Source organism: Delphinapterus leucas, chromosome 20 (genome assembly GCF_059928025.1).
Source record: "Delphinapterus leucas isolate spDelLeu-1000000601 "Yukka" chromosome 20, BTC_Dleu_Yukka2, whole genome shotgun sequence".
In the NCBI taxonomy this organism is placed as follows: domain Eukaryota; kingdom Metazoa; phylum Chordata; class Mammalia; order Artiodactyla; family Monodontidae; genus Delphinapterus; species Delphinapterus leucas.
Genome location: NC_143148.1, coordinates 7,851,273 through 7,864,007, shown reverse-complemented (window position 1 = coordinate 7,864,007; position 12,735 = coordinate 7,851,273). Strand labels below are relative to the sequence as shown.

The 12,735-nt window shown below is 47.1% G+C and overlaps 1 protein-coding gene across 1 annotated transcript in view; it reads right to left on the bottom strand.

The window, feature by feature from the left end:
• Positions 1 to 12,735, bottom strand: part of PLEKHA4 (pleckstrin homology domain containing A4) — a 26,102-nt gene that overhangs the window by 1,219 nt on the left and 12,148 nt on the right. Inside the window, exons 12-17 of the mRNA XM_089902596.1 lie at positions 11,302 to 11,442; positions 9,909 to 10,008; positions 9,761 to 9,837; positions 2,689 to 2,850; positions 627 to 685; positions 113 to 225 (exon numbers count right to left, since the gene is read on the bottom strand). Coding sequence (XP_089758722.1) covers positions 113 to 225; positions 627 to 685; positions 2,689 to 2,850; positions 9,761 to 9,837; positions 9,909 to 10,008; positions 11,302 to 11,442 — 652 coding nt within the window. The remainder of the gene's footprint in view (positions 1 to 112; positions 226 to 626; positions 686 to 2,688; positions 2,851 to 9,760; positions 9,838 to 9,908; positions 10,009 to 11,301; positions 11,443 to 12,735) is intronic.

Genomic DNA, 12,735 nt, shown 5'->3' with positions numbered 1-12,735 from the left:
TCATAAAGATAAAGGATTCCTCAGACCCCTACCCATCAGCACCTACGATTCCAGGCCTCCGACTCCCTCTTCCCTAAAACCCAGTAGCCCAAAGTCCCCAGCCCATTCTCACCTGTCATCATTCTGTGCCACCGCGACGCCTCAGTGGCCAGGGCTTGAGAAAGGCTGAGAACTCGCTCCCGGTGCCCTTCGGATGTCGGCAAATAAGGGGTGGTGTTCCTTGGACTAGAAAGAAAGAGATTTGGGGAACTTGTATAGTTAGCCAGTACATTAAGGGCCACGCGTGGCCTTCTGGGAGTTGTAGTCCCTAGCACGTGTCTCTAAAGGATTTTAAACTGGGCGCGACCCTCTTTTAAAAAGCCCACGTGCATTGTGGGATTTATAGTCCGGTTGCCGGAAATTTTCTCAGATTTCCTGACGGAGGGGCGGAGTTTGATATCGACCAAGGAACTGCAGTTCTCACTACGAACTAGGGCTTTCTGATTCCTCAGGAACTCAAGCGTCTCTAAAAGATTCTGCGATCTGTACTTTAGTACTCACGAGTACTTAGGAGACATTAATAGCAATGCTACTCTCCTCCCCTTTGCTGATTTCCCTGCTCCTTGCCCCGATCTCCAATTCCTTACCTGCTCCAGGACCCCGAGCTTCTAAGCCATTTCTGGGCTCCTGAGTGTCCCAAGACAGGCTGCAAAGGAATTGGGGCATTAGAATTCCTCATCTGGAAGTCCTCATATTCTCATTTTGAGGGTGAAGGGGTTCAGAAAGGGGATAAAACTGCCCCAAAGACACTGCCAATTTTTAACTTTACTTGAGCTCCTGGAAAACAAGAAGAGTTCGGAAAATCACCGCCCCACCCACCCACCAGCCCTTTTGCATTCTGCTAAAAGGCTTACTGCAAAGAACCCCTCTTCTGCATATGACTTAGATAAGACTAATGAAGTAAAATTGCTATTTTAAGGCAGGACAAGAAAAATTAAACATAAAATTTTCTGCGTGCTTGAGTGTCCTCCCTCCCTCCCTAATGTGCAGTGTGCATCTGCATTACACATTAACCAGAGCTCCTCAGAGATGGCAGTGCCTCCTCTATCGTAAAGATCATTTTTCCCCCCTTTCTTCCGACACTACCAATGTAACTTCTTAAAAGAACAGTATTCTTTTCCAACTCTGTAGGAGATCACGGTGACTTGCTGCTGGCTTTGTATGTTCTTCCCTAGACTATGTATCCTTGGTGAACTTTTTATGTAAAAATAACAGTATGTCATTTTTTTAAAGTTATTATTATTTTTTACATTTATTTATTTTATTTATCTTTTTTTTTTTTTTTTTTTTTTGGCTGCATTGGGTCTTCGCTGCTGCCCTGGGCTTTTCTCCAGTTGGGGTGAGCAGGGGTCACTCCTGTTACGGTGTGCGGGCCTCTCACTGCTATGGCCTCTCCTGCTGCAGAGCATGGGTTCTAGGTGCGTGGGCTTCAGTAGCCATGGCACGCGGGCTCAGTAGCTGTGGCACGCGGGCTCTAGAGCGCAGGCTCAGTAGCTGTGGCGCACGGGCCTAGTTGCTCCGCGGCATGTGGGATCCTCCCAGACCAGGGCTCAAACCCGTGTCCCCTGCATTGGCAGGCAGATTCCCAACCCCTGCGCCACCAGGGAAGCCCATCAGTATGTCATTTTGATGTAGGATCCTTTGTCTGGAAAATGGATATGAGTGTGCCTTTTGACTTCTAACACATGGAACAGTTCTCAGAGCTTTCTGAGAGTCTGTCTCCCAGGTTATAATCCTGTTTCGCTCAAATAAAATTCCCTTTGTTTCTTGTTAACTTGTTTTTAATAGAATTTTCGTCGACAAGATTCACAGTTGACCCCCGCCCCACCCCGTTTACCTGTGACAAGGCCAGAAACAGACCCTCCAAATTCACATTCCTTTTGTCATAAATGATTAGCTGGACTCTTTGTCCCTCCCAAACTAGCTAGACATAGAGATAAATGTTTGGTGTTCAGCTGACTTGAGATGCTCCCTGTTTACAAAAACAATCCCAACTGTAAAATCACCCCACTTGTCTAATTCCTTCCTAGAAAAGTCTAAGATGAAACCATCCATGGGGAACTGCCTGGCGGTCCAGTGGTTAGGACTCCACACTCTCACTGCAGAGGGCCTGGGTTCAATCCCTGGTGGGGAAACTAAAATCCCACAAGCCACTGCGCAATGGCGTGGCCAAAAAAAACAACAACAACAAAAAAACCCACCAACAGCTAACCAAACAAACAAACAAAAAATACCGTCCTGCCCGGATCACTCTGATCGTTGGATCTGGAGTCCTCTCCCCAGCACCATAACATGAATAAAATCTATTTCCTTACTTGATCAATTTTTCTTCTTTTCCTTTTTTGCCTTTGACAACACATAGTAACTGAAAAGGAAAATTGAGCTTCCAATCCAGACCCGTGACCCCCACCCCCTCCCTGAGAAGGGAGAACGCTGGTGAGGTGGAGATGTTGTCTCTGGCCCACCCTGTCTTCCACCGATAAGGGAGGCAGGATGCTGATTTCAGCACAGGTACAGCGGGGTAAAATCTGGAAACCTGTTCTGGGTACGGAGGAAGGAAACATCCCCATTTTACAGAGAGGAAAACTGAGGCTCCAACTAGGAACTAAGAACCCACTGCTTCTTCACCACCCCACCCATTTCCCTCACTTTTTGTTCTGCGTCAGGCAGGCGTCTGGCTGGGGACAGTGTCCTCCCCAGAGTGAGGAGCCGGGGGGAGGCTGGGCGAGGGAGAGGCCGACTGTACTCCTGGTGTCTGCGCATTCTCTCCAATTGCTCCTGAGCACTCATCCGGGGCCGGGCCAGGGGGACCTGGGGAGATGAGAAACACCGCGATACTCCAACCTTGGCCTCCGTTTTCTCTCTTCCCTGAACCTCTCAGCCCCCTGCCTTGCCCTTCCCAATAAGTTCACCTCTGCTCTCGAGGGCTACTTCTACACCCGGAGCACAGGCTGTCCCTCTGCTGCTCAAGTCCTTCCATGGCCCCCAAGCACTTTCAGGACAAAGGCATTGGAGGCCCCTTGTGGCCTGGTCCCTACCCACCTCTCCAGCCTCAACTCCATCAGCTGCCCTGTTCAAACCCGAAGCCCCAGACTGACAAACACCCACACTTCCCCGGACAGATCAAGTCTCTTTGCAGTGGTAGTCAGGACTCCGGGTTGCTTGTGATTAAAAAAAACAAACAAACAAAAAAACCTCTGAATCAGCTTTGAAAACATTAAAAGGAAGAATGAGATTTATCGTGTAACTCGATCGTCAGGAGGATCACTTTGGGTTTGTCTGAGGGAGGACTTTACAAGCTCTCTCGCGCCCTCAAAACCAGAGGGAAGAGACACACAGGGAGACTGTCATGTGACAATGGCAGTTATGCTGCCACAAGCCAAGGAGCTTTACCAGAAGCTACCAGAAATATGGTTCTGATGACACCTTGATCGTGATCACTCACTTATAGCCTTAAGAACTTAAAATGCAACAGGACGGAGACAAATCAAAGGGGAACTTGAACTTGAACATTTGGAACATTCGCAGCCTACGTGTATTGCAAGGAAGCGTGTTCTGAAGAGAGCACCAAGGGTGTGTCCGTGAAACCATTTGCTGAGACATTAGGCATGTGATGACATGTGGATCCAGTAAACCAACTCAGCAGAAAAGCTGCCAAGCCAAACTGAAGGGAACAGAGATGGGACAAAATGAAGGAAGGCCGTCAGACAGCTGGGATGCTACAGGCAGGAAAGTGGCCAATAGAGCTTCAAACGTGTTATCCTTCCAGAAAGGGGGTAATTTGGACACAGACATGCACCTAGGGAGAACGCCACGTGACAACTGAAGTTATGATGCCACAAGCCAAGGAACGGATCCCTCCCTAGCTCCTTCAGAAGGAGCATGGCCCAGGACTTCCCAGGTGGTCCAATGGTTAAGGCTCCAGGCTTCCACTGCAGGGGGCGCGGGTTGGATCCCTGGTCAGAGAACTAAGATCCCACGTGCCGTGCAGCGCGGCCAAATTAATTAATTAAGTTTAAAAAAAAAAAAGGGCATGGCCCGACAACACCTTGATTTCAGACTTCTAGCCTACAGAACTGTAAGACAGTAAATTTATTGTTTAAGCAAAAAACAAAGGGGATGGGGGTGGGGAGAGAACTCTCCACTGCAGTCTCCAACTAGAACATTCTAGGCAGACAGCTTAGATCTGTTGCTATTGTAGGACCAATCACTGCAGTTTACTCTACGTGACTCTGATTTGGTCGATCCTGAGTCACATGCCCACCTGTTAGATACATCATGGTCCCTGTAAATTGACCCTATGTCATTTATTTCTTCATGGCAGGCCAGACCACTGACCCGAAAGCCTGCTAGGGCCAAACTGAAACTTTTACACAGCGCTTGTTTCAAAGATAGCTCAAGTAGACAGATATTTTTAGCCACTTAGAGCCTGCCTGTTTTGAATACTCCGTGAAGTTGTACCAGCATCTGCTAGCCATAGGTAAGATCAACCTGTAGCTATAAAAGCCCCCAACAGGGGAATTCCCTGGAGGTTCAGTGGTTTGAAGGGCTCCGCTCTTCCACTGCAGGGGGCACGGGTTTCATCCCTGGTCGGGGAGCTAAGATCCCGCATGCCTCGCGGCGGGACAAAAACAAACAAACAAAAAAAGCCCCCAACAGGCTGCTGCCCTTAGGAGCTCTCTGACCCAGAGACTCCCTTCTGTGCGGCTAAGCACATCACCTAGACCCTTAAGTCCCTTCTCTAATCTCCTTCTCTCCTGGGAGTTCCCTTGTCCCGCCCCCCCGCCCCTCCTCCTGGGCAGTGGCCCCGAAGCAGTAACCTCTGGAGGATCTCATGCTGTCAGGGACTTTTCGCACAGGCAAATCTGTCAGTGTGGACCAACTAAAGCTCTGTGTGCTACTTCCACCTAGTGGTCATATCTTTTTCCTTGATCAGCTCTGAAATACCTAGAACCTTACACCATCCCTGGATGCTGGCCGCGGTACGGCTGAGGGAGGAGCCATTCCCAAGATTAAGTGTTATTCGGCGCAGCTCCAACAATCCATGTCCTTTATACACACCACTAAGAATAAAGTTCCTCTCCTCCTAAGAAAGGACAGATTGATTACTTGGTTTCCACGGATAATAAGGAAGCACCAAAAATGCTTTTAAACCTATTCGAGGGGACGTCCCTGGCTGTCCATCGGTTAATACTCCGTGCTTCCACTGCAGGGGCACAGGCTTCATCCCCGGTCGGGGAGCTAAGATCCCGCATGCCGCGTGGCACTGCCAAGGGGGGGGGAAAACACCACCACCTATTCGAACAAGCAATCGTAACTGGCATCCCCGAAACCACGCTCCTGAAAGTCAGCCAATCAACGATGGCCCCGCGTTTCTGAAAATCAGCCAATCAACAACAGACACAAAGCTTCCGCATCTTAAGGTCGAATATACGAAAGACCACCGGTTTCCGAGCTCTGCGCCATATGACATCAGCTCTCCGCTTTGCTCAGAGCGACTGTATCTTAAAAGAGGTCTGTCTTGCTTAAGCAAGTAATAAATTCAGCTTTGTTTCCGATACAGAGCTGCAGCTTCTTTATCCCCTCCATGCCTTTGCGTACATAGCCTGTTCCCTGTTTGGAGTACTGTTTCCTGCATGGCCAAACTTTTTTCATTCATCCAGACTCACCTTACCTAACCTTTAAAAGGCTTCCCAATGCTCTGAGTCCCCCTATGAAATGGCTCAGCCCTGTCGGATGTGTATGAGGATTGCATTCATGCCTCTCCCCCATCAGACTCCAGCATCAGGACTAATTCATGGCAGGGCGCCCCCAACACCTTCCACAGGGGCTGGTCCCTAGAAGACCAGTATGATGAGCAAATAAGGGAATTCGGGATTTCTTCCTGCACTGGCCAAAGTTGAGGGAGAAGGGGAGAGATAGCAACTGCTCTTGACACTCTACTTGGATTGGTCATCTGCTGATGGCTTAGTGGGCATTGGAGTGGTCCTGCCAAGTCCATCAGCCATACTTTTCCTGCCGGACCCCTTTGCCAGTTTCAGGATGGGGGAAGCCACAGAAAAATAGGGGTTGTGATGCAGAGATTCACTACGTGGCAAACTCAGAAGGGTAGGTCCTTGAAAACAGGGACTGGTCTGGGGACCTCGCCTTGTAGAGCCTGGCAGTCAAGAAGGGTCTGAGGAATTCGTGGACCTGAATTGAACAACCTGCAGTTGGCAGATGGCATTCCAGAGGTCAGAACTCTGTGCTCCCAAGTGACCACGTGCGGTTGTATGTGTTGCTTACTGCCCAAGGGCTAAGCCCTCCATTGACCACGCCAGGTTCCATCCATGCAGAAGGGGGAGCCTGTCTCTCATTCACAAAAAGGCATTCTGTAGGCTAGCAGAAGCCCTGGCTTCCTAAATCCCCACCTCAGTCTGGACATTTGCACTAGCTCTTTCCCTGCTTTGCCAGGGATAAATTCTAACTCAATCTTTAAGGTCTGTCTTGCCTCCAGGAAACCATCCCCAACATGCCCAGGCTGCCTGGGAGCTGTCCCCTGAAGTCCCCCAGGGCCTCGTGCTTTCCCCATCTCAGCACACGCCTCCGCCTGTTCTGATAGTGCTTGTGTCTGAGGTTCCTGATGCCTGGGATCTGGCCTGATTCAGTTCAGGAACCCCAGTGGCCGGACAAAACCCAGTCCACAAGAGGCCAAGGACCACCCCAGCACCAATGAGAATGGCAGACTTGTTGGCTCCACCTTCAAAGTCAGTTCCCCAAATTTCTTATCTGTCATTTCCAAAAAAAAAAAAAAAATCTGAAACTGACATTTGTTTTTCTAAATCGGTGCCAATATGCACCCAGTGCTCGTGATGTGAGGCATCGCCTGAGTCACACCCATCGGGCTTCTGCCGTCAATTGCAATTTTCTTGCTTTGTGTTTTGTTTTGTTACTTACGACTTCTAGTTTAATTGCTCTCTGAAGGTGTCAAAAAGAGCCAAAGATCGCCCCAAAGAGAGTGAAAAGAAACAGAAGCATCTGTCACTTCCAAGAGCTCAGAAAGTAGAATCATGTCAGGAACAGGATTGTGGAGCCTCTACAGGGACATCTCACTAAATAGGACCCTCAAGATGTGATGTGACATAAACAGAAAGACACGTTGCGGAAGTTTTACTGGGACAGTGACACCAGGAACTGATGACAAGTAGAGAAACTCTGCAGAGGGCAAAATCTGAAGATCCGGACCCTGTGTTCATGAGGAAGTAACTGGATGCCCCTGAATGGCCTTTGGTCATGCAACAAGCTAGAACATTCCATGAAGACCACAACATTGATCATGAGCATCAGCTGGCAACACTAAAGAAGTATGTGATGTAAAATATTTTAATACCTGGGTGGCAGAGCATCTGCAGGTCAGAAATTACAATTGATGAGTTTCCTAAGATAACAGCTGATGAAAACTGAGTTCTGAAAAAAATGTATACGGTGGATCAAAGAGCTCCATAATGTCTCTGTGCTCCTGTAAAAATGTCACCGAGGGGGCTTCCCTGGTGGCGCAGTGGTTGAGAGTCCGCCTGCCGATGCGGGGGACACGGGTTCGTGCCCCGGTCTGGGAAGATCCCACATGCCGCGGGGCGGCTGGGCCCGTGAGCCATGGCCGCTGAGCCTGCGCGTCCGGAGCCTGTGCTCCGCAACGGGAGAGGCCACAACAGTGAGAGGCCCGTGTACCGCAAAAAAAAAGAAAAGAAAAGAAATTGTGGCATCTGTACATACAGCTTGTAACAATAGAATTTCACACTCCGTGAAGAGAAAGGATAAACCACCCACCGCCTTAAAAAAATCAAAAAACAAAAACTGCATACTGGTTGCAGGCATCAGGAACCCAGGACATTTTCCTCAGAAATAAAAAGCGCCTGGGGAAGAAATTGAGACACAGATGTAGAGAACAAACGTCTGGACACCAAGGGGGGAAAGTGGCGTGGGTGCGTGGTGGTGGTGGGATGAATTGGGAGATTGGGATTGACATATATACACTAATATGTATAAAATGGATAACTAATAAGAACCTGCTGTATAAAAAAATAAATTAAATAAAATTCAAAAAGATAAATAACTCTCCAAAAAATAAAAAAATTAAAAGCTCCTGATATTTATAAGCTATTTTTATCCCCCTGACTCCATTTAAGTAATTCATTGCTATTTTTTTTAACTTGACATTTAAATGGTGATGTTATCTATAGCTTTTATCCCATTTCGTATGCATATTCATACATTTTATTGGAGAAACGGTAATGTGTTTGCTTAAGTGTGCTGCTGCAGACACGGCAGGCGGTGTTATAGAACACACAGTACACAGCGCAGGCACCGAATTACTAGAATCTGCAAAACTTTGCATTTTAAACAACATCTGGTCCCAAGGGTTTTGAACAAGGTTCGAAAACCGCTATATCTAGAATCCGACTCTGTCTCGACATCTCCACTTTTTCTAACCTAGTGCAAACAACTGTTCTCTCCCCGCTGCAATAGCCCAGTCACCTTCTCACTGGTTCCCTGCCTCAGCCCTTGTTTACTGTCTGTTCCCACATGTGGCCGCCAGAGGGCGCCAGTGCCCATTTACAGCATCTCCGTGCCTGCTCAGATACTCCACGGCTCTGGGCTCACCCAGTGTCACAGCTAAGCCCTCACCTTGGACCACAAGGCCCAGCACGATCTGCCCCTATTAGCCCTCTGTCCTCATCAGCACCCCTCTCCCTTTGCTCGGTTACTCGGTTACGGCCACACTGGCTTTCTAGCTGCTCCTCCAACACGCCAGAGTCTTCTGCCTCGGAACCTTTGCAAACACTGTTCCCTTTGCCTCTAATGCTCTTCCACCAGACATCCCCAAGGCTTGCTCCCTTACCTCCTCCGGGTATCTGCACAAGCATCACCTCTCCAGAAGCCTCCCCAGACCAAGCCATTGACAATTGCACCTCTTCTCCAAGTATCCCAAATCCCCTCACCGTGCTGTTTTTATTTATTTAGCACTTAGAACATATAAAGTAATTTATAGTAAATTATTTATTACCTGCCTCTTCCCACTAGAATGTCAGATTCATGAGAGAAGGATTTTTTTTTTCATCTTGTTCACATTTGGGTCCTGAGCATCTAAACAGCTCTCTGTGCTAGAACTTTCCTGAATGATGGAAATGTTCTATATTTTCACTGTCCAACAGGGTAGCCACTGGCCACTTATGTCTCCTGAACACTTGAAATTTAGCGAGTGAGAGTGAATTTTTTCTTGTATTTCATTTAAATTCATTTAAATTTAAATAGCCCCATGTGACTACTGGCTACCTTATTAGACAGTGAAGAGGGTATTTAATAAGTATATATTGAATGAATGATTGATGAATGAATGAATGAATGAAGTGCTTGCTCTAAGGCACTACTTTCAAGTTTTATGGGCGTTCATCTACTTTGACTCTTCAATCAGCCCGAGGTGGTAGACACCGCTATTAGCTCCATTTTGCAGATGGTAAAATGGAGGCAGAGAAATTTCATAACTGACCCAAAGTCACACAGCTTAGAAGTGGCAGAGACAAAATTCACTCCCAACACTCTTAATAAATCTGGCTGTCTCTGCTCTAGGATGTGGCCTTAAAACTCCTCTCCCAGATGTTTCCCCAAGAGTGGGGACAGGGGGTCCTTCCTGTGGTGGTCAAAGGGTTACAGTGGACCTGAGCAGGCCAGATGGACAGCCTACCTTGGTTCCTGGCTGTGGGGAAGGGGGGCGGCGACCCTCAGGGCTGGAAGCCCGGGAGACCCTTGGAGATCCAAGACCTGGAGAAGTAGAATGGGACTGGTGAGGACCAGGAATGCCGAGCAAGTCCCTCCCCACTTCAGACGCTTACCTGACCGAGGGCTGGCAAGCTCTCTGTCGCCCCCTGGGGGCTGCCCCCAGTCAGCCTCAGGGGACCGGGGTAGGCTCAGTTCCAAGGACTCAGGCAGGCTCTGGAGAGGTCAGGAAAGGGGAATAATAATTATCATTACCACTATTATTACCATTTTCAAGCACTTAGCAATTGAGACACTGCATAAGTAGGATTAAGATTGAAAACCAGGAGCCAGATCTGGTTTCCAAACCTCAGTTCTGCCATTTTTTTTTGCTGTGTGACCTTGAGCAAGTTACTTTACCGCTCTGTGCCATATTTCACCTTTTGATATGAGGATATTAACCTACAGCTTTTTTTTTTTTTTTTTTTTCGGCTGCGTCAGGTCTTAGTTGCAGCACACAGGATCTTCTTTGAGGCATGCGGGATCTTTCCTCGTGGCACGTGGGCTCTTCATTGCAGCATGCAGGCTACTCTCTAGCTGTGGTGCACAGGCTCCAGGGCACGTGGGCTCTGTAGTTGTGGCGCGAGGGCTTAGCTGCACCGTGGCATGCGGGATCTTAGTTCCCTGACCAGGGATCAAACCTGCGTCCCCTGCATTGTAAGGAGGATTCTTTACCACTGGACCACCAGGGGAGTCCCTGATATGAGGACTGAATCGATACATGTAAGGTACTTAGAACAGTGCCTGGCACATGGCAGGGCATTATATGTGTGAGGTTTTATAATGATTATGCATCTGGCATGGTGCTAAGTACTTTACCAGCATTATCTCATTGAATCCCCTCGGTAAATCTACGAGACAGCTATTATTATCCCTATTTGATATATGGGGAAACTGAGGCTCAGAGATTGAGGTCAGTGACTGATGTCACAAAGATAGCAAAGCTGAGATCTAAACCCAGGTCTCCGGGATACATGATCTGATGATCGCCTACAACCATTGTGGCTCCTGATTCCTGACGGCTTACTCTATATGTCAGGCACATTCTAGTCACAGTTTCTCCTTCTCACAGTCCCCGCAAGGTAGGGGTTAAGATCAGCAGTGTCTGGTAAATGTTTAACAAATGCCCTCTGGGAGAAAAGAGCCCTGGTTTGTAGCATTTGCCAGTTTCCACGGTGTAAACACTCCCACCATGGTCAATTTCAAGCTACCAACATGACATCACTGAATGTGGAGTTGAGAAGAAAGGCAGGCAATTGGACCTTGGGAGGTGCTGGGAACTGGGTCCAGCACATCACTGGACAATGATCATAGTACAACGAATAAGAAAACAAAGGCTTCCAGAGCTTAGGACACATGCCTGAGGTTGGTTAGCTGGTCAAGGGAGAGAGAAAGAGGGGAGTAGGTAATGAGCTGGGCCAGGGGCAGATGGAACAGGAAGCTGGGCGTGGGGAAAAAGGTGAGTCTCACCTCCCTCTCTGAGGACTCCTTGCCTTGGAGTGCAGGGGATGGGGAGTCAGGGTCAGTGTGGTGGGGTGGTTTCTGGGGGCCCCCCAGACCTGCCAGTGTGTCTTCCACCATCCATAGTTGCTGTTGAGCAGATGCTCTGTCCTGGGGAGAGGAAAGGAATTTGTTACTCAAAGGTGGGAAAATGCAAGGAGGGTTAAAGTTGATAGGCCATGGAAAGGGTCTGAAATTTCCATTTAGATATCCCACTTACCCATTATCATTTATCATAAACATTGTTTTTCTGTATGGCTCTGTAGTGTTACCTCTGTTATAAATAGGTGACCATATAAATAGATGTGAGTCTGTTTCTGAATATTCTATTCTTTCCTTTGTTCCATTTGTCTAATGTTGTGTCAATACTATACTGCCCTCTTATTAACTGTAGCTTTACAGTCAGACTTGATTGATATCCAGTTGTGTTAGTCCTCCAGCTTTGTTTTTGCAGGTTGCCTTGTCTACATTTGGCCTTTTGCACTTCCAGATAGAATTTAGAGTCAGTTTGTCAAATTCCACATAAAAGCCTTCTGGATTTGTATTGGGATCGAATATCCCCACTGGGGAAATCAATTTGGGGAGACCACATCTTTACATTAGTGTCTTTCCTATCCACGAACATGGTACATCTCTCCATTTATATCGGTCTTCAATTTCTCTCAATGACATTTTGTGGCGTTCAGAGTAGATGTCGTGCATGTCTTTCATTATATTTCTCCCTAGATATTTAATCTGTTTATGTTAATTGTAAACACTATTGTTTATGAATATTTATTTTCTAATTGTTTGTTATTAGCATACAGGAAGACAAGTGATTTTTGCATGTTATCCTTGCATTCAGCTACCTTGCTGGATCGGCTTATCCTACCAATCTTTCCGGAGATTATTCTGGATTTTCTACATACACAGTTTTGTCATCTTTAAATAAAAACAGCTTTACGTCTTCCTCTTTGGTCCTTATACCTTTAATTTATGTCTCAGACTCCCTTGTACTGCCTAGAATCCCTGGGACAATGCTGACTAGAACTAGGAGGGGCTGGGGGTCTGGATCCTGGGTCTGAGAACTTGTCTTATTCCAAATACTGGGGAAAAGTTTTCAACATTTCACTGCCAACAATCATGTTTGCTGTAAGTTTAAGTTTCTTATAGATGCCTTATCAGATTAAGGAAGTTGATTTATATTCCTACTTTGCTGAGAGATTTTATCATGAATGGATATTAAATTTTTAAAATGTTTTTCCTGCATTTATTGAGATGACCATGTGGTTTTTTTTCTTTATTTTATTAAATGTAGTGAACTACATGAACTTATTTTCAAGTGTTAAATTAACCTTGCATTCCTGTAAGAAGCCTAATTTTGTTGTGATGTATTGTTCTTTTCATATATTGCTGGTGCTGAGG